A 23,495-nucleotide genomic window follows, 5' to 3' on the forward strand; every position below is an offset into this window, starting at 1 on the left:
TACTTTACACTCCAAAGCAAAAAAAAGCTTGCTTAAAACGCCCAGAAGAAAAATCTCAGACAACATAATATGATCTTGGTTAACTATTGCATGTTTACAAATCTGATATACCTTTGTGGCTACCAAAACCAATAAGAGGCCCAGGCCAGTCAATTCCGACACAGAGGGGTGACAAGTCCGAAAGCCGAACCTAAATCTAATTCAGTCGACAGTGTCGTGACTTCCCGGTAATGACTTTGATTTACGCTTTGTGTACCTGAGCGGGCATTTGCAAATGCCTACAGCAGACATCACGTACACCGGGACAATTCAGCTAACCCATAACCCGTCACCCCCATGACGAATGGGACCTGCTTGAAGTTGTTTGACAAGCTTGGAAAGATCATCCTCACAGGGGCCAAGTCGGTGTAGTGGTCGTACATGGGTTTCAGTGTTTCCTTTTTCTTTTTCTGGTTCTAAGGAAACAAAGATATGGAGAAAGAGGAAGAGTCAAACAATCTGGCAGTAGCGACGCCCCCCGTTGTGGAACTAGAGGAAGAAGAAGGGGTTAACAAGAGAGAAACATGGGGAAGAGCTTTTGACTTTCTTTTGGCTTGTATTGGATTTTCCGTTGGCCTTGGAAATGTGTGGAGATTTCCATACCTTTGTTACAAAAATGGAGGAGGTATGTAAACTTTATATTCTTTATCTAACTTAACCAGTGCAGTTTTCGAGTTAAGTTAGATGCAAACGGATGATACACCTGCAGATAACATATATGCGTTCAACACGCAAATTTTTGCTATTGCCTCTGAGTACTTAATAGTAACAGTGTCATGTATGTGTACAGTAAAGAACAATCTTTTTCTGTACACGACTGGGGTTTTATCGGATACGCTGACACTTGAAACAAACTGACGAACGTAGCAACAACACACCACTTTCACGACATCACGTTCAAAGCGCTGTGCAACACATCCAAACTTATTGTCAGTCTTTTTCAGACCCTCAAGCCGTCACGCACCAACAACCACACCAATGGCAATGCAAATTAATAACCCCTGTTAATTTGTAGTGTTACACGGAAGCGTTGCTCATATCGTATGTAATTTTCTTACAGAGAATCGCGGTAGACATGAAAAGTACATTTGCAGCGATCCTTGCTATTTGATTAAAGCTTGTAATTTGATCTTATGCACATTTGGAGAATTGTTTGGAATCTCATATCACCACTGGATCTACATGCGGTGGTTGAAAAGAGCTCCTGTGACACAATGTGTTTGGTATAGTAAAGAACGTATCATGTTGCTTAAGTGAAAATGTTCATGATTATCTTTCACAAAACAACAGATTTACGTTTTTAAGTTTATCACCATATGGCAAGACTGTATCGCCTTGTTTGAAATCAAGGTCACATCACTTGCATATATCCAACGCACGCACTTGTTGCGGTTACAAACTAAAAACTCGTAAAAAAGTAGATAACGTGGGACTGCTGAAATATATCATTTTACTTTCACGTCACTATTAAACAATAAATGTAACTATTAAGCAAAGATATGAGTATAATAAAAGCCACCACAGCTTGTGAGAGTATGATTTATACCACAACAACTGACTTTAATAACATTGATTCCAAGCCATGCTGGTCAATTTGTACTTTCATTTATATATACATGAACGTCAAAGGCGTGAGGTCAACCAAACTGTCGTGCAGAGTTACGTCCCGTAGGCTAATCAGGATACTAGGTCAGAATTATAGATTCGACCTTCTTATGATTCATGGTTTGTCTTGGTAACTTCGGGTATCGACTATATTAATCCAACACGCCGTATTAGGATTGATATATTGTTTTCTTACGCAGACCATACCACATTCCAAGTTTGATGTCATCGGTTTCGTGACGGTAATTCATCAGCACGAATCTTTACCGCTAAATTATACATCCCAAGGTCACAGCGGCGGTTAATATATTCCCTCCCCAAGGAATAAACATTCTAGACGACAGCTGTAACACAACACCTATTTGAACAGAATAGCAAATATTTAACCGAGGTAGTTTCAATACGGTGTACATCGCCGAATACTGTTTCAGGCTAAGAATAATTTGGTCTAAGTTAACTAAGAGTTACATCGCTAGTTCATTTGTGTGTCATGTCAATTTGGATATTTTTATGATTGTACATATAATTTTCAAATTTTCTTTCGCGGATGTAAGGATGAGTTTGCCGCAACCCGACTTAATGGCGTCTCATGTTGTCGACCACAAGCTGAACGTGCGTTGTTCATGTCCCTGGGAAATTAATCTGCCACTGTTCTTGATGTTTAATGTTCTTAATGGCATTCAGGGGTGCAGGTTGGGGTCTTTGGGGTACACGGGGTCAAGATTAAAGGAGAAACCGACATGACACGTGGTGATTGTGCCGATGTTGTTCTGCATGATTGACGTGGTGATGTTGGTGATGTTGTTCTGCATGATTGACGTGGTGATGGTGCTGATGTTGTACTGCATGATTGACGTGGTGATGTTGGTGATGTTGTACGGCGTGATTGACGTGGTGATGTTGGTGATGTTGTACTGTATGATTGACGTGGTGGTGTTGGTGATGTTGTACGACGTGATTAGCGTGGTGATGTTGGTGATGTTGTACTGTTTTATTGACGTGGTAATGTTGGTGATGTTGTACTGCATGATTGACGTGGTAATGTTGGTGATGTTGTACTGCATGATTGACGTGGTGGTGTTGGTGATATTGTACTGCATGATTGACGTGGTGATGTTGGTGATGTTGTACGACGTGGTTGACGTGGTGATGGTGATGTACGACATGATTGACGCGGTGGTGGTGCTGATGTTGTGCGACGTGATTGACGTGACGGTGGCGGTGATGTTGGCCGACATGGTTGATGTGGTGACATGTCAGGACACGAGGAGTATATTCATGACACGGTGAGCTTTGAGTTGGGTTTAGCTACCGGCCAGTGTGTATGTGATTTACATGTCTTGAACGGCATGAACACAGCGGTTGTTATGAATGTGTGTCTTTCTGCAGTGTGCCTATGTCTTATAGTGAGGGAGTAGAGGGTACGTCCATATGTCAGTGTCATAGCGAGATTGCAGGCAGAATAGGCATTATTCTCATGGTGAGGTGGTAGGCTCGTACAAATATATCTTTGTATTATTGTGAGGTGATGGTGAGCTGTGACTGGTATGTAGTATTGGAATGTAATCCCTACAGCGAGGAACATAGATGACGTAATGGAATAAGACGAGAAAGTACATTTGATGATTGCAATGTTGAGTGATGGATGGATAGACAGGTCTGAATCGATGTGGGATGAATGGATTGACATACACATAGATAGGTATGACTCGATGTTGAATGAAAAACAACAGGCAGACAGTTAGCGGCAGGTATGACTCGGTGCTGAATGAATGGATGGATTAGCAGACAGGTAAATAGGCATTGTTGTTGCATGGAGACAGACAGATTGTTTATTTGAGTCTGACCGCACAAAAATATTTATGAAGTTACATATAACAGTACATACAAGTGAGCCATCCATTAAGGGGTTGCGAGGGACTTAAAATATATCACAGTATATACATCATATATAAAATATACTACCGGTCACTGGCCATATACAATATTTTTTCTTCGTTGGAGAATACAAAAGCAGGTTTTGGCTGTAAAATATACATACTATTAAAAAGGGTAAGAAGAATAAGTTTATCAGTATTACATAACTCGGAGAAGTTGGAATAGCTAAACCTGACCTTTTCGGATAAACTTTCACGTTAATCGTCGTACAAAGGGCAATCCAGCCATACACAACGTTCATCCTCAATACCATTACACTGAAAACACACTCATTCATTTACTTTCATATTCGTATATCTGGCTGTTTGCAACTTTAAAGGAGCAGTCTTGATTTAAATTTAAGAAGGCATATGCATACTTACATAACTTTCACACCCATACACATCTTTAAACATTCTATAAGTACGTAATTGATAACCATCCATTCTTCCGCCTGGCCTGCGTAACAGTTCATTCCAATGAGACACCTAACTTCCCCATGCATATATCATGCACACGAACATCTACATTTTTCACGCCAACATTCTCAGGAACATTCAGACCCCATTCGTTCAGCTTTGCTCTCACACGAAAATTTCAGTTTTCACACGTCCACCAGCATACCGTTCAGACCACATAAAACATATTTATATAATCTGAAGGACATTTTAGAAAAATGACAACAATGAATGAATGAATGTATTGATGCACAGGTTGGTAGGTTTGACTCGTTGCATGAATATTTTGACAAACAGGTAGATATGTTTGATTGAATGGATCAATGAATTAAAGGTAGGTAGATATGAAGCAGATATGTGGGATTATGTTTGAGTCAACATTATCTTCCACACACATAAAACAAACGAAACTTTAAAAAATAATTAAAAAAGCTTTATCAGACTTCTCCGTCTGTTGTTTAATGAGGACCGGTGTCAAGGAACATCAGTTAAGACGCGTGTAGGTATAAATCGGAACACACTGCGTTGTATATAGCGTGCAGTGGCCTAGAAGGAAGGAAGGAAAATTCCGTTGTGTCATAATAAACTTTGTGGACCTACAGGTGCAGTTTACCTCCAGAAAGCACTGACCCAGTAACCAATGCACGCCCCTCAGTACCCATTGCGCAATGCAAATATCAACGTACTAATTTATATGTAAAAAAAATTCCACTGGAGATAGACAGTGTGTCGCAATGCTGGTGAGGGGATTCCCCGTACTTTTGAGAAACATCCTTTGTGAAACCGCATGACGTAGGTGTTTTTCTCTAGAGGGAGTGACGAACTGCCATAATGATGGCAATAAAATAGGAGTGTGTGGTTTGCCGTTAGGTGGTGATTATAGGGGATGTAGGCACAGCTTGTGTGTGGGTTGGAATGAAACCTTTTGTTCTAAGTGTCGGGCACTATATACACCGGGCTACATAGCCTAAGTGAAAGATGAAGATGGAACAATTACATCCTACAAAAACTGTTTCTTCTGACAAGTTCAAATTGAATGGACAAGTAACTTCAATAAGGGCGTTTCCTGGTTTCATATTTAGAATTTTGCTATTGATATGGGTACATTTTCGTATGTAATTCTTAAGCTAAATGGGGTTCACCGTATATAATAAATACAGGATGATTCGCAATAAAAACAGCTGATCAGTCGGACAAAAGAAAGTACACACTTGAAAATTGGATTTGACCAAGAAACTTTAAACGTTTTCAAAAAGTTAATAGGCTGAAAGCAGCTGCTGAAACACTGCAAAGTCCAATGATACCCGTAGTTATCTATTATTATCTATAATCTGCCTTCATTATTATATGATGATTAACCGGAGTAAAACTAAAGTACTTTCTGTTTCAAATTCTTGACATTCCATCTATATTATGAAAAGCTTAACTGTTTGAACTCTGCGATCTAGCGAACCAAAGCGAGGTTTACAATTGGAAGGCCCGGGGTAGGAGGTTTGGGGTTGGATTGACGCGGGGTGTTAATAAAGGCATTGATGACAACTGACACCCGACGAGCAACTATCGAGCAAAATCCCCTCGTTACAAGGCGTATATCGGACGCCCCCCTCCACGACAGTAATAGGTATCGGCAGGTCGGCCATTCAATAAGGAATATTTAATTGCTTTTCTAGTGTCCATAACCCCTAACGTACTGTAAATTTCAGGATTTACAGTATTCGGAAGCACTCAAGATTTTACGCTTCTCACTGAAGATAAATCTGGTTAAGGAGGAGGCCTTTTGTTCAAAGATACTCTCACTTAAATCCAATGAATTCGAACCCCTTCGGTGAGCCTCGCGACTTCATCATATTTCTCCCGATGTCGAAAGACATATATGGCCAAGTGAAGTAACAAGTTCTTTTTCAATACTGTGTTGAGATAGAAAGTAATAATTAATACTTTAAGGCATGTAGTACCTGTGTTCAGTGAATGCTACATGTGTACATTGAACACACTGTGTTTGCTACAAGCGGCGCATAGTTTGTGATAACAATTAATATAAAGACAAGACTTTAAGGAAGCCATCGATGCCGTAAGACTTAAAGGTACACGGGACCTAAGCATCTTAAAATTAAATTCACTTTCTACACACGTCATTAGTGTTAAAACAATCTGTTAGAATTAAAGTGTTGAAAACACTGTGATGCTAACAAATCTTCAGAATCTACAATGTATGCCTTGGGGTAATGACAGCGCTTGCAAGGAGCTCACGATAGCTACTTTTATAGAGATACAGCTAAACCACGTCACATTCTTTCTCACATTATTATGACTTTACATTGCACGGTGACTGTCATCCCAAACAAGTATCTATTAAATACTCCATTGCTAAGGTAATTCAAAAAATAAACATAACAATACGCCCTAACCGGTTCCCATTACCCAAAAGTCCTGCGTTACCCACACTACTATGACTAAATTAGTCGTTTTAGATCAATATCAAGCAGAGCAAAGACACAAAGTGCATTTAAATTTACATCGGTACTAGGCGAGACCGTGGACCTTTAAATATCCTTATTATCCTGCGCTACCAACTGTGACAAACAAAGTAAGTAGGCCCAACAACAACGGGAGTGGGACATTTTCCAGTGTGGTGTACATCAATGGCGACTCCTTTGTCCTACCCTTTTCACCAACATGAACAAACATGAACCAACCTAGCTCGGGTTATTGACGTTGTGCGTCGCAACAACGTTCAGAGCCCTACTTTGAAGTTCGTGACAGTATTTCAACATGACAAAAGTGACAGTTACATTTTATTTTGGTGTGGAGAACATGTAGAGCGAGACGAACATGCTAATAAGGGGGGTTAGCGTGTCATAATACTGGAATAGTTTGAACAACGCTGTATTTCGGGTCGAGGGATAACGGTACATATATTACACCCGATGTCAACAGTAAGCATTGTGTTCGGCAGCGCAGTTATGCAATTTACCAAACCTTATTGAACAAAAGCACATTCTAAAGCCAAACTTTACTGTATCTTTGTCGATTTTAGAAACGTTTGACACTATAGATAGAAATAAGCTTCTCTATATACATGGCAAAATCAACACACTTCGCAAAATGTACAGTAACGTACAATAGCAAGTTTAAGGTGACCGAGATCTTTAATTCAAATGCTGGAGTTAGACAAGGCTGTATTCTGTCACCTGTACTATTTATTTCATACATAGATGAACTTGTAAATGATACAGTAATTGTAAACAGTGAGTATGTGGAGTTTTTATTGATGAAGTCGTAAATGCATTATCCATACTTCTATTTGCTGATGATGTCGCCATTTTTTCTCATAGTGATATATTCATTTACAGACAAAAATTGATACCTGGGCAAAATATTGTACAAACTTGGGACTTAAGAGAGATGGCAAATTTGCAAAATGCGAAGAATGGTCTCATATTACGTATACCTTCTAATAAAGAGTTCATGCAGAAATACATTCTCAAGGGCGTGCGATGTACTTTGTCGACAAGGAGAAAAGGCTCTATATCCTATCAACGATACCTCCATATGCACTATTTAGGATATTTTATGGTAAAATCCAACCAATTTTACGTTAGGGCGCAGAAAAATGTGGAACCATTTACTGATACAACAAAGAAAAAGTACATTCCAAATTCTGTAAATTTGTACTAGGTGAAGGCTACCGTTCACCAAACAAGGCTATTCTCTCTGAATGTGGCAGATTCTTTACACATTGATTACAAAATAAGAGTTATTTCATATTGGATAACATTACTTAGACCACCAAAATCACGTTATTCGAAACACTGCGACAAGTTAAAGCGTTCAGACGAGAAAAGAGATGTAAACTGGACTTCGTAGGTATCATTCAGATACGGATTTTCTTGGATTTCTTTAGATGTTGAAAACCGAGAATTATTTTTGTCTCTTTTTAGACATTTATTATCAAGAATGGTCATATGGCATAGCAAACTATTTAGTCTTACACACATACTCTACATTTAAATCTAACATTGCTCCCGAGTTCTATCTACAAGCTCTATCATCTCCGTAACTACGAAGATCCTTAACGAAGTTCAGATGTGGTATCTTTAATTCAAATAATCAACTGTTCATAACATCAAAAGTTGACGATATTAGTATAGCTATGTGTCAGTATTGTTTAAACTTGCAGGAAGATGAAGTCCATATTATATTTGAATGTTCTCATAAACAGAAAAAAAATATATTCCTAATTTCTATACCCGTAACCCAAACCAACCAAAATGTGTACATCTTCTAGAAACCCAAAATACCAAAATAATTGTACGACTCGTGGAGTTTTGGATTTCGACGTGCAGATTACGGTCGACTGCAGGATTTGCAAAGCATGTGTACCGCCGATTGGGCATTAACAGATATTTTGCAAATCTTTTCATGTTTGTAATCAAGATGTTCAAGTGATTTGATGCACTTCGCGGGTTAAGACGCGTTATATTACTATATAGATCTTGGTTATCAATCAGATCACGATTTTGTTTGAAGCAAATGCAAGTGATGTGACAGATGGAATCTGATTGGTCAATAGGACATAGAAGGGACGTAACTCGTAACTGCTACTGGTGCGCTACGATAAAGCCTAGAAATTCCATCCTAGTTCATCAAGGGTGGAATCTGGACATTTATAGTCAGTGAACGCCCTTGCCTAGGGAAGATGCATTAAAAACTGTGTGGTCACTGTCCGCGTAGTTCGTGTTGTCGGTGGAGTATAAGTGCACCAGAACTTGCTATGTTGACTAATACCCAAGCTAAGTCGAGGACACACGCAGACATTAAGCACTTTAGTTTTATATAGCACGCCTCCCATTAAGTTACAAGTAAGGTAAATATCAATAGCATTATTTTGTTGCTTACATTAGTTTTATTCGTAAGACTAAAGCTATATAAACTAAATGATGCATGTGAGAAATTAAGTCTGGGCCGGACAAAGTAGGGGTCGACATCATGAACAACTGTCCACAACATCTACACGATGACATTCATTGCCCAGCAACGCCATATTGTGACACTTAGTCGTTCTTGAGCCCCTTTATGCTATCACCATCAACAAATACAAGCACACACCTTGGTGATTCAAGTTTCTTCTTTAGAGGAAGCATTGTAACGCTAATGGTAGCACTGTTATGTGACACTTAAATCAAGCTATCATTACGTAGAGAATTGTATCTACACATGAAGATTCATCAGCCATACATTTCAAACGAAACCGAATCCACGAAAAGCCTTAGATACAAAGGAGACGAATAATAAGCTTGAGCCCACGCCCTTCACACTGTAACGCAACTCGTTCAAGAAAGAGTTTATCAAGTATGAACCCTCGTCTTTCAATGGGCATAGGGGATGCGCGGGTTAACATGTTTTGTTGCACAGTGGTAACAAAATAAGTACACCTTCTATCAAACATAAAGAGAAGTGTGCACCGAGTAACATCACTTATACAAATCGAATCTGTGTCTTGTTCAATGACAGCCATACAATGTTAAACACCAAAACGAGTAATGTCATTCATATCAAAACAGGTTGGCGTATGTATATATTTTAAACTGTTTGCCTTCTTACAAAATATTGATATTAAACTTTGGAGTCCATGTAATTGTCTTCAGACAGTAAACATGGATGTTATGCTAATCCTGGACCGAATATTCACCAGGCTGATTGACAGCTTTGTGTTGGTTTACCAGTCAGAGACTAACGCAACTGTCATCTCGTGTTCCCATGGAGCACACATGTCCGTTGTATGTCTGGTATCACATGGCCGCTTATGTCTGTGTAATCGCCAGATAGTATCATCCCTCACGCATTGTGTACCAGTACCGACTGCACACAATACTAGACTGCATCTACTGTTATGTGAGATGACATAAGGGAGGCCCTTCTAAACCGGAGGCTATACTCTCCTGAGAAACCATCCCGATTAACAAGTTGACGGATTAATGAATCGAATCGGAATGTTGCGGTATTGGCGTTGCCAACAGTGTTGAGAGATTGGCCAGATGAACGTATTTTAACTGAATATGGATTAATGAATCATATGGTGTTTTGTTCTAAAAATGGCTTTAGAACAAGTTTGGATAATAACTATATTGTCTATGTAAGCTTCAAACGCTAATTCATCTTTCAAGACGAACGAGGGTTCATTCTAAACTACTTCTCCTTACCTGCACCCATTAGCAATGTATCAATTAAGACCTTATAAATAAATTTAAATAAATTAATTTTAAATAAAGTTATTCCGGGGCATTTGATTGGCTACGCTGATTAAAACAGCATGCACACCAGGTTCACGTTTATGCCTCCATAAACGCAAAACATTGACGTAAATCTTTAATGGTTTAAAAAAAATAATTTTTTGTATGCTCCCCTTGTATTTCTGAATGTACACAAAGTATGAACACTAGGTTCATACTAGAACATGACCATGTGGCCCTTCAACTTATTGTCAACTAAAAGTCTTTGCAGCGCTTCAGGGAGAGCCGTTAAGTATTTTCATGTACGATGATCTGATACAGACACTCCGCTTTGCTCGAAGTACGGATGACTCGATCTACAATAGCTGCTCCCTAGGAGGGAACGAGGCTTCCTCAGTTGCCCTTTTGACCTCAACGCAAAGAGTTAGCAAAGCCATTATTGACACGTTATTCACGTCCAGCAGGACGAGACGTCCAGTGTACTGCTGCCTGTCTGATGGATCCTTGACACCTGGTCAACCCGGTCTAGTGTGTTTGTCCCGCTGTGCAATGAGTCACAACATGTTCCCTCATATATATGTAAGCCGCTTTTGCCTCGACTCATTGTGTGTGTTTCAATAGCTCAGTCAACGTCATGGGAAATGTCTAGCGTCGCAGGGACTCATGCATAAATATAGACAGTAAACTACGGTCGTAACGTACACGCATATAACGAACTGACTGATATAACGAACTTATTTTTCAGTCCCGACCATTCGTTGTATTGATGTCGTATATATGCCTATAACGAACTACGGTTATTACGAGCTAAAATTAGTGGCCCCTTCGAGTTCGTTATAACCATGGTTTACTGTATTCTGAATACAGGAATATATGCTCCAGTGTCAGCCTTTTGGGGCGTTGCTCAAGTGCCAGCTTTTGGGGGCATTTGTGTTTGCGTAATATCTATCCTATGCATGCACAATATCAATTGGGCGACATAAGATTATGTATGACGCACTTAATTCAACACTGGAGGTTTGGTTTGTTGTGAATCACATACACAGTCTATCTTTGTGGTCTGCCTAGTTTCTGTTCAAAAGGTTAACTCAGTTACCTAACACTGATACGAAGTTCTTTCACGGTGTGCAGTCAGTGCGACGAATCTGGCTGTATAGGTGTCGTATCAGATGGGATGCGGTTGTAACGACAGGAGTTCACTGTGACCACAGTTGTGCTTTTAACATATACCGATGTTATTGATACTAGCGATGAAGGTTCCTTTGATGAAGCTGGGCAAGTCGTCTTCAAGTTGCGTCTCCAATGCTTGCTAGAAACCAACGATTGCTGATTCGAATCGCAGGTGCGCCTTAATGATGATGGTTGGTTTTTAGGCCCCTACTCGTGAGCCTCACTGATGTCATTAACGTATAAAACTTGCATCGTTATGGGCTTTACGCCACATTACGCCGAGACGTCGTGACGGAACTAGATATGGCGGGAGTTGGAATATGTTTACTATTGTCTGAAGATCGAAGACGCTCTTTGAGGTGGTCTAACGGGTGACATACCAGAATAAATCTGCGAACGTAGCCCAAGTGTTACGAGACATACCACAATAAAGCTGCGTACGAAGGCCAAGTGTTACGAGACATACCTCAATAATGTTGCGTACGTAGGCCAAGTGTTACGAGTCATACCACGATATATCTGCGTACGTAGGCCAAGTGCTACGAGTCATACCACAATAAATCTGCGTACGTAGGCCAAATGTTACGAGACATACCACGATATATCTGCATACGTAGGCCAAGTGCTACGAGTCATACCACAATAAAACTGCGTACTTAGGCCAAGTGTTACGAGACATACCACGATAAATCTGCGTACGTAGGCCAAGTGTTATGCGACATACCACAACAAAGGCTGCGTGGACCAAGTGCTGCGAGATGTACCACAACAGAGACTGTGTCGGCCAAGTGTTACGAGACGTACCACAACAGAGGCTGGGTAGGCCCTACGTTACGAGACGTATCCTGCTTTAAAGCCTGCGTAGGCCAAGTATCACAACAAGGGCTGCGTGTTACGAGACGTATCACAACAAGGGTTACGTGGGACAAGTGTTACGAGACGTATCACAACAGAGGATGAGTAGGCCAAGTGTTACGTGGCGTACCACAACAAAGGCTACGTAGGCCAAGCGTTACGAGACGTATCACAACAAGGGCTACGTAGGCCAAGCGTTACGAGACGTATCACAACAAGGGTTACGTGGGACAAGTGTTACGAGACGTATCACAACAAGGGTTACGTGGGACAAGTGTTACGAGACGTATCACAACAAGGGTTACGTGGGCCAAGTGTTACGAGACGTATCACAACAGAGGATGAGTAGGCCAAGTGTTACGTGGCGTACCACAACAAAGGCTACGTAGGCCAAGCGTTACGAGACGTATCACAACAAGGGTTACGTGGGCCAAGCGTTACGATATGTACTCCAGCAAAGGCTGCGTAGGCCTGGTGGTGTCATTTTCTCCGAAGTACTGCGAGACCTTAGATTGAAAGGCCACAAGGGACAGTGCTGCGGGCATATTGCCACGCTTCCGTGTTCTGTACTCTGCATTTTTTAGGCTTCGAGTATACACGGTATGTAGCATTGCGGAAATATCGTAGAGACGTCAACACGGATCTTTCGCCCTAGGTCTTGTGTAAGAGCAGTAAAGGTTAGAGGCCCGACAGGATTGTACATAAATACTCACTGCCTTGGGCTGATCACAAGCCATTGTGCAACGCAACATTTTATATCCGCAGTCTCAGAAGCCAAGTTGGAGGGAAGTTGAGGAGGAGGTGGTATAAGTGCCATTACACAATATTTAACAGTAGTTCAGCGAAATGAACTCTTGGTGACTTCTATACTAGGATAACGTGCAAGAAACATTTCTCTTCATACTGCTGTACACACACCTACACACGCAACTCGTATGACCTCGAACAGGACTCCACCAAGACGTTCTCTGATCCAAACGTTGACATTTACCTTAACGCTCGTCCCGAACTCAAACCTAACCCCCACCTTGCTTCTACCACAACATCCACCCCAATGTCGAACCCGACGCCCCTCCTTCCCAAACTTCAACATCCACTCCTACTTTAACAACCACTCCTACTTCAACATCCTCCCATACTTAAACATCCTCCCCTACTTTAACATCCACTCCTACTTTAACATCCACCCCTACTCTAACATCCACCCCTACTTTAACATCACCCCTACTTCAACATCCACCCCTACCTTAACATCCACCCCTACTCTAACATCCACCCCTACTTTAACATCATCCCTACTTCAACATCCACCCCTACCTTAACATCCACCCCTACTTTAACATCACCCCTACTTCAACATCCACCCCTACCTTAACATCCCCCCCTACTTTAACATCCCCCCCTACTTTAACATCCTCCCATACTTAAACATCCACCCCTACTTCAACATCCACCCCTACCTTAACATCCACCCCTACTTTAACATCTTCCCTACTTTAACATCCACTCCTACTTTAACGTCATCCCTACTTTAACATCCACCCCTACTTTAACATCATCCCTACTTTAACATCAACCCCTACTTTAACATCCTCCCCTACTTTAACATCCTCCCCTACTTTAACATCCACCCCAACTTTAACAGTTCACAAACTGACGCCAGAGTATTTAGTAACATACTGTCTCAACCATGGCGCGTGAATCGTGACGAAATAGCAATAGAAGCAGAGACGGAGTTCCCTTGTTGAATGCAGGGCCTGGGAGTACCTGTTGTCAAAGGGTAGGGGTGAGGGTGGGGGACTCGAACCACGTTCCCCCTACACACCATACTCATGTAGTTACATATGTTTGGCTAGTACATTACTGTTCTAATTAACTAAAGTATCGTTTCATGCTCCCTCTTCCGAGACAGAATAATGTTCCTGAATAAAGATGTACACATTTTGGTTCCTACAATATCAATGTACAAAAATTGCAACTTGTCTGCAAACGTTAATTCCCAAATTGTATTTATCTCCTTCAGGTGCCTTCCTCATTCCATACTTTCTATGTGTCATCTTCGGGGGAATCCCGCTCTTCTACCTGGAGGTCGCCCTCGGCCAGTTCATGGGGGTCGGAGGCCTGAAGGCATGGAACTTGGTACCTCTGCTGCAAGGTAAGGGGTGATCACATGTGTATCTGTCTCATGTTCACCGGGGATACGGTTGGCCCAGTTGCCTAATGTGCTGCTATTCTCTGTATGGAGTTGCTCCCCTTAGGCATTCCAGAATCCACTGAGCGTTGGTTCGAATCCCACATACTAGATTATGATCCTTTGATTTCATCACCATACCCATGCTCGTGGGTTTCACCAAAGTGGTAAACATTAAGTTGTTGTAACCTTTCGGGCGTTCCTCTCACGTGAAACTGACACGCCTTGATATAACTGAAAATGTGTTCAAGCAACGTTAAACCAACTTGCTCTCTCACTCAAACTTTAAGGAATGTTCTTGAAACGTAGGGGCGGTAGGGTAGCCTAGTGGTTAAGGCATTCGCTCGACACGCCGTAAATCCGGGTTCGAAAATGTGTGAAGCCTATTTCTGGTGTCCCCCGCCGTGATATTGCTGGAATATTGCTAAAAGCGGCGTAAAACCATACTCACTCACTCTTGAAACGTTAAATGGTTAGTAGGGGTAGCGAACTGGGTTTATTACATTTGAACGTTTTCTACTAGGCTTTACGTTTGCTATTATTGACAATAAGTAACAGTTTAAAGTTTCAGATCGTTTACAAGTAATAACTTTGGAATCATTTCTGTGTACACATTGTGGGGATTCGGGGACAGAATAGATCCCCAGCGACTATGCTTGTCTTAAAAGATGATTGATGGGCATTGATGGCCAGGCTCGGTGACATGGACGATTGTTTAGCACCGTACCCGACGACGTCGGACGTTGCTTACGTTATCAAAGTATTGGCTTGTCTGGTCAATACTCGTTTATGTTCAGTTCGCCGACATGTAGCTGGTATATTGCGAAATGTTGCATTTAACAACAACAACAAAAACCACAATGTGTGTCAGTGCGTTACGCCCAAAAGTAATGTTTGCATATTACTGCACTCTTATTAACTTACTTTAATTAGCAGTTAAAGTTTTGGTTAGGTTTGTTTTTTTCGCCGCACTGAGCAATATTCCAGCTATATGACGGCTGTCTGTAAATAATCGAGTCTAGACCAGACAATCCAGTGATTTACATCATGAACATAGATCCACGCAATTGGGATATGATGACATGCATCAACCAAGTCAGCGAGCCCGACCACCCGATCCCGTTAGTCGCCTTTTACAGCAAGCATAGTCGCCTTTTGGGTTGCTGAAGACCTATTCCACCCCGGATCTTCACGGGTAAGCAGTTAAAGTAATTACCTTGTAAGAATCAAGAAATACGTTGTGAGATTATCCAGGGTTGTACATCTTCGTCCTATTATGATAAATACCATGGAACCATTCAACACCAAAGCGTCTTTTCGCAAGTGCTGTGGCCTTCTCCGTACGCCTTGACTCCTCACGCGCCCTGAGACTGTTTCCTTGTATGTGTACAGGTATTGGTATGGCCACCGTCATCATCGTCTTCCTCCTCAACTGCTACTACAACGTGATTCTGTGCTGGGCCTTCTACTACATGTTCTCCTCATTCACAACCGAGTTGCCATGGGCAACCTGCAACCACGACTGGAACACCGAGAACTGCTCCGAGAACTTCGTGACAGCAGCTAACATCGTCAACGGCACCAACTCCTCCGACCCTGGAAACATCATTACCAACCTCACTGACCCCAACATCACACAGTCCTTCGTGGACCCCGTCACCGAGTACTGGGAGTAAGTAGACGTAGGAGTAGAAATGACATTCATTCCGCGGGGGTTTCATATTGATATACTTGACATACATTCCGCGGGTAGTTCACAATGATATACATGACACACATTCCGCCGGGGTTGATTTTGATGTAACTGACACACAGTCCACGGAGTGGGGTGGGGGGTGGGGTATATTGATATAACTGACACACTCTGCGCAAGTGGAATATATTACGGTCACTAAAACACAACCAGCAGGTGGTTAATACTGACACGTCAGACACACACTGAAACAGGGGGTTATATTGATTCAACTGAAACAGGTGGTTTATGTTGATTCAACTGAAACAGGTGGTTTATGTTGATACAACTGAAACAGGGGGTTATATTGATTCAACTGAAACAGGGGGTTATATTGATTCAACTAAAACAGGTGGTATTATTGATTCAACTGAAACAGGTGGTTATATTGATTCAACTGAAACAGGTGGTTATATTGATTCAACTGAAACAGGGGGTTATATTGATTCAACTGAAACAGGGGGTTATATTGATTCAACTGAAACAGGGGGTTATATTGATTCAACTGAAACAGGGGGTTATATTGATTCAACTGAAACAGGTGGTTTATGTTGATACAACTGAAACAGGGGGTTATATTGATTCAACTGAAACAGGGGGTTATATTGATTCAACTAAAACAGGTGGTATTATTGATTCAACTGAAACAGGGGGTTATATTGATTCAACTGAAACAGGGGGTTATATTGATTCAACTGAAACAGGGGGTTATATTGATTCAACTGAAACAGGGGGTTATATTGATTCAACTGAAACAGGGGGTTATATTGATTCAACTGAAACAGGGGGTTATATTGATTCAACTGAAACAGGTGGTTTATATTGATACAACTGAAACAGGGGGTTATATTGATTCAACTGAAACAGGGGGTTATATTGATTCAACTGAAACAGGGGGTTATATTGATTCAACTGAAACAGGGGGTTATATTGACTCAACTGAAACAGGGGGTTATATTGATTCAACTGAAACAGGGGGTTATATTGATTCAACTGAAACATGGGGTTATATTGATACAACTGAAACAGGGGGTTATATTGATTCAACTGAAACAGGGGGTTATATTGATTCAACTGAAACAGGTGGTTAATATTGATACAACTGAAACAAGGGTTATATTGATTCAACTGAAACAGGTGGTTTATACTGATATAAATGACACACACTATGCAGATGCAAGCAAAATGGGGGCACGGGTGGCCCAGTCGTCTAAAGCGCCGCGATTCGCTGTTCAGAGATGCGTCCCTTGGGCACGTCAGAAACCTATGATTGTGGGTTCGAATCCCGGTTCGCCACAATTATGTTTCTAAGTTTGTCAGCACCATACCCGTGCTCGTGGGTTTCACCGAAGTTGTAAACGTCTGAGACCTGCATCACTTCGGGCTTTCCTCCCACATTAGGCTGACATAACTGGAATACTGTTAAAAGCGGCGTTAAACCCAACTCACTCACTCACTCACTCGCAAGCAAAATAGTGATGAAAATTATATGAATTGCTCGATGAAAATCAGTAATGACACCAGGTGTTCGCGAAAAGGGTAAGAGTATCCTGTCTTGGCTTCCAAGAACACTAACGCCATGATTGGATTATTCTCTCTCGTCAAAACTGCGTTTGTGTCTTGCAGGCATAAGGTTCTGGGAATCTCCAGCGGCATTGACGACATGGGCTCCATCAAGTGGGATCTGTGCCTCTGCCTCATCTTCGCCTGGATTGTCGTCTACGCCTGCATCTGCAAAGGCATCAAGTCATCCGGCAAGGTATGTGGACCCCTCACCCCGACTGATAGTATTTAATATGTCAAAGACAAGCGTGAATGTGATCATGTACTATGAATTCAATGTTATATTAACCAGATTTCATACTCCGAAACTACATCATACCATGGATTTGTTTGGAAACAAACAGTTAACCCCGAGCTCAGCAATATTCCAGCTATTTGACGGCGGTCTGTAAATAATCGAGTCTGGACCAGACAAACCAGTGATTTACATCACGAGCATCGATCCGAGCAAATGGGGATCGATGACATGTATCAACCAAGTCAACGAGCCTGACCACCCGATCCCGTTTGTCGCCTTTTACGACAAGCATAGTCGCCTTTTACGGTTGGGTTGCTGAAGACCTATTCTACCCCGGAATCTTCAGGGGTCATATGTGTATGTACAGTCATGTACTTTATTATATAGCAAACACGTGTACGCATTATTTTTGCAACAATGAAGTTCAGTTCATATACTCAAAACAGCGACGACCTTTATTTTTTCCGTCAACTAAATTGCATTAAATCGTGAATATAACCGTTACTAATCCCGGGTGTTCATGCATGTTTCATAGTATACCCTATACCTGTGTATTTGTCATCATTCACTTGATGCTCAGTTAACATATAACTTTGGTTGTAATAACGATAATTGCATTTTGATTACATTCATTTGCTGTACCATTGAACAGAATCACTCTTGTTCCACTTATTAATGAAAAAAGACAAAAAAATATTAGGAAGTTCAAAAGGATTTAAAAACATCACATTACACCAATTATGTTGGGATTAGAAGCCCAAACTATAGACATGTACATTGACTTTCGCTTTCATTTAATCCTATCATTTTCAATCACTGGGTATTGAAACTAAACATCAAAAGGCTTAGAATTCGTTATCTAAATGGACAGATTTTTCAGTCATGTCATTTTTTTAATAAATTGCCTTTGTGATTTTTTTGGTCATTTTACACATTGACTGTAACATTTTCACACGATACAATAAGCAATAAGCAATAAGAAATATTCATTAGTGTTACAAGTCAAAATAGGGTAAACGAAAACCGCACAAGTCCAAGCAAGTGACTTACCAAAACATCGTCACAATTAAAGATGCTCCCCCAAAAGATACCTACATTTCCGTGTTATTTCCAAGACAAAAGTGTATTTCATTTTGTTGATCAATACGCTCTTTTCTATCAATAAAAGCGGTTGGCGCAGCACAGATCGCAAACTCGTCGATATTTCTGAGATATCATCCGGGTATCCACAGGGAAAAATCAATTACAAAGTCCCGGTGAATTGTCAGAGATCAATGGCCCTTTAAATGCATGCCATCGTATCTCATGCGTAGATCTGATGCTTCTGATCGATGCTACTGGATTGTCTGGTCCAGAGTCGATTATATACCGACAGCGGTCATGTAGCTGGAATAGTGCCGAGTGCGGGGTTAAACAACCAACAAAAGTCCACGTAACATCGACGTGTGGGCTCGTGTGGAGCTGTGAAACAGTTCTTAAAGAGGCACGAGGCGAGAGTATATTGTCCGTCCCTTGGTAAGGTTGAAGTCAGTCGTTCAACCATCACTGTAGTGTCTCGCAGTTAATGGTGAGAATGTTTTAACAGCTCTAGATTTCCACCTAACCCTGGCCACACAAGGTCTCTAGAATTATTAAATTGACGTGATTTACAGTAAGAAGCATTAGCCATGATGCCCAACAATGGGATATGACTAGTGACCGTTATGCATGAAGGTCAAGTTTGTTCAGCAGGGGCATTAACGCAATTTTCATAGGACTCCACCAGATGGAGGTCTTCGTGAACTTTTATGAGGGTGGCGAAACTCGCCAGACTGGTTGTTGCTCTTCACCGGCTGAATGCACACACCCACACATTGTCATTCAGCTATATAGGTCCTGTTGTGTTGGACGTTATGAATACTATCCATCGAAATAGCCTTACTGTTCCAAAAACCCGTGAAGATTCGGGTAAGGATTGGTCTTCAGCAACCCGTGCCTGTCGGGATTTTGTGGCCATGCTTAGTGACTTGGTTGATGCATGCCATCGTAACCAAATTGCGTAGATCGCTGCTCATGGTGTCTATCAATTGATTGTCTGGTCGAAACGGTCATCATACAGATGGGATATTGCTGGGTGCGCAATTAAACAACAAACCTAAAGCCCAAACTGTAGCCAAATAATTGTATATATATGTATATATGTACAGTAAACTACGGTTATAACGAACACGCTTATAACGAGCTGACGGATATAACAAACTTTATTTTTTAGTCCCGACTATTTGCTGTGGTTATGCTGGATATATGCTTATAACGAACTACGGTTATAACGAACTAAAAATAGTAGTCCCTTTGAGTTCGTTATAACCGTAGTTTACTTTATACTATATATATACTATATGTTTACTATATTACATTAAGAGGACAAATGGAAGATCATAAAAAAAACAATACACAATCAAACAACTCCTGAGGACTTCTTGTCTGACTCATCTGATGATATATTTTTCTTTGATGCACCGTCACCAATCGTCTTAGTGTTACGGGTGTGTCCCCTTAGTCACGGTTCGACTGAACGTGTCATTAACGATTGATGGGCAAGTCCATAGAATGTTCTATAACCATTAATAATAAGTTAAATGAGGCTTGGTTCATATCTTGATGCATATCAGAGCACCTCTTCTGGGTATAATGAAAGATTTCATATCTGTCTGTTACATAGTCCCAGTTAACCGGATTATATTAAGATTGAATGAGTAAGTGAATGGTGTTTCACGACACAGTCAGCAACACTACAGCAGCATCACGGCCACTGTATAATCGATATGGCTGTTATGAAGAAGAAGAAGAAGAAAGGAAGAAGAAGACAATTAAGAAGAAAGGAAGAAGATTAAGAAGAAAGGAAGAGGAAGAAGAAGAAAGGAAGAAGTGGAAGCATAATAAGAAGGAAGAAGAAAGGCAGAAGAAAGGAAAGAATGGAGAAGAAGAAAGAAAGAAAACAAAGAAGAAAGGAAGAAGACGAAGAAAGGAAAAAGAATAATAAGAAATGAAGAAGGTAGGAAGAAGAGGAAGAATAAGAAGAAGAAAGGAAGAGAAGAAGTAGAAAAGGAAGAAGAACGACGGAAAAAGTGGAAAAATTATAAGAAAAGAAGAAAGGAAGAAAAAGAAAAATAGTTTATTAAGATGTCACGTGTCTGTTAATACATCAGAGTTACATTGATATGATGGTTTATATAAAATTACATGCACCCGGCCAATTCGCCTATAAGACATCAAAAGTCATTTGAAAACATTACTAAAATTGAAAGTTAAAACCATTTGTTAACATGGATGTTACCGAGATAAAAGGTATGCATGCATGTATTACATACAATACAGCGAGTTCGTCTTTTCTCTCATTCCGCTTGAGAAAGCGGGATATATGTGTTTGAATGAGAATTGTCTCCCTTTTAAGAAGGCCTATGCACAACAATACTCCAACTATGCGATGGAGCCTGTAAATAATCAAGTTTTGACCAGACAATCCAGTGATTGGTATTATCAGCAACGACCCATGACGTAATCGACCGAGCCTGGCCATCCGATCCATTAAGTCGCTTCTTACAACCAGCATAGATTGCTGGATGCCAAGTCAGACCCGTAATCCCTACAGGTTCCCTAATTAGTCAACTCTTACTGACGATGAAACCCTGGGGACACATTCAGCAGACAGAAAAGTGATATGTATGGGTGTTTAAAATTTGCTTGGCCTGTCATATAGCCCGAGCATTGTCCCCCTTTAACGGTGAGTTGAGGTAAAATGGGGCTTCACGTCGTGGTCACAATTATTGCACTTTTGCGCGTGTTTGCATAGTGACTCTGAGCCGACCAGCCCTGGTTGTATACCCTGAATACGTATCCCCTTTAACGTTGTATATGTATATATATCACATATGTATGATGCGGCACCCTGCCAATGAACTCCCTGTCTCCCTCCCCAGGTGATGTATGTGACCGCCACCTCCCCCTACATCTTCATGTTGTGTCTGCTGATCAGGAACGCCCTCCTCGATGGCGCATACGACGGTGTCATTTTTTACCTGAGACCAAATATCTCCAAGCTAGCCGACATACAGGTACGTTTACCCTTCCTCTTTGTTCCACAGATAACATGGACTATAAGTCATCCTCAATCGTTTTTTGTCAGACTTTTCTCGCGTCTGAAATTTAGTTATGAGCAGGATTGGCATAGTCTTCTTGAAAAGGGTTTTAAATCTTTCTCTTGTTCTGTATTCAAGGTATCGTTAGGTACAGAGTTGTATTTTAGCTATGTGGCCGTTAATAAATTGAGAGTGGCGCTTGATCAGTTTAGATGTTCTGCGCATCAGCTATGTGTTGAAACAGGGAGATACGCTAATATCTGACGTAACAGGCACTGCTATCCCACGTAACAGAAGATTATGTTGTGTTTGAAATATATGCTGGATATGTGGAGGACGAGTATCATTTTCTGTTAGTTTGCCCCGTTATAACAAGTTACGGGTGGATCACTTACCAACGAAATATTGTGCATATCCGATCAAACAAACATTTAATATCATTATGTGATTGTATTTAATATCACAACTGACTGTAAATTAATTATACGTCCAGCAATCTTTATCTATCAAGTGATGTCACTTCGTGGAATATTATTGTCAGAACAATAACATCTGAGTATATTCAATTCTTTATTCATGTACATGTGTAGGCCAGCGGCCCATGGTACAATATTTGGTCCACCATTAACATTTACAGTCTTAGTGTTTGGAGTCGAACATTCATAGCATGGTATATAAAAGTTGCAACATTTCTAATATTATAACAGTTTCATTGTTTACCGCCATAAGCATATTGAATTTAGCAAGAGTAGGATGTACAAAATACTTCTGTGGTAAATACTGAAGACGAAGTTCATCATAAGCGTTACAAATTAATAAAAAATGATATTCATTCTCGACATATCTTTGGTTGTAACTATTGCACAATCTCTGCTCTCGTGGAGTATTAACGTATCTACCAGTCTCAATGTGGAAAGTGTGGGAGCTACAGCGAAACTGGGCTAGTGCAACACGAAATTAGTTGATAGTGATAGCAGACAAATACAACTCTAGACTAAATGAATTTTTGAAAAGTGTATTATGGAACATTTTAGAACTATTTGCTAAAGACCAATGCCAATCCTGTTCGTAAGCAAATTTTAACCGATCTTCACATTCGGAAAAAAATGATTCGGGGCAAATAGCATATTGGTTCTCCCATATTTATCCAAATCTAAGGCTTTATAAAAGAGTTTTGACTTTTGTAGCCCAATTAGTTTTACCATGTGTGGCTAGCTGAAATAACATATCATAACTTTTCTTAGGATATCGTGAATTTTAGAGGGACATAAGTTTACACCAATATTTTATACAGCGTTTATACGCAGAAATGTACAGTGGGTATCTGAGTACATCACGTCCATTGTAATACAAATAAGACCATGGGCTGCGGCCTA

At 40.8% G+C, this 23,495-nt stretch overlaps 1 protein-coding gene across 1 annotated transcript in view; it reads left to right on the forward strand.

The window, feature by feature from the left end:
- The first annotated feature begins 356 nt into the window (after window positions 1-356).
- Window positions 357-23,495, forward strand: part of LOC124115029 (sodium- and chloride-dependent GABA transporter 2-like) — a 35,374-nt gene continuing 12,235 nt past the window's right edge. The window contains exons 1-5 of the mRNA XM_046475834.2: window positions 357-664; window positions 14,301-14,432; window positions 15,861-16,140; window positions 17,827-17,959; window positions 21,961-22,095. Of these exons, the coding sequence (XP_046331790.1) occupies window positions 472-664; window positions 14,301-14,432; window positions 15,861-16,140; window positions 17,827-17,959; window positions 21,961-22,095 (873 nt within the window). The 5' untranslated portion in view covers window positions 357-471. The remainder of the gene's footprint in view (window positions 665-14,300; window positions 14,433-15,860; window positions 16,141-17,826; window positions 17,960-21,960; window positions 22,096-23,495) is intronic.

The sequence above is a fragment of the Haliotis rufescens genome, unplaced genomic scaffold (assembly GCF_023055435.1).
Source record: "Haliotis rufescens isolate VD_foot unplaced genomic scaffold, xgHalRufe1.0.p SCAF_7, whole genome shotgun sequence".
Taxonomy (NCBI): Eukaryota; Metazoa; Mollusca; class Gastropoda; order Lepetellida; family Haliotidae; genus Haliotis; species Haliotis rufescens.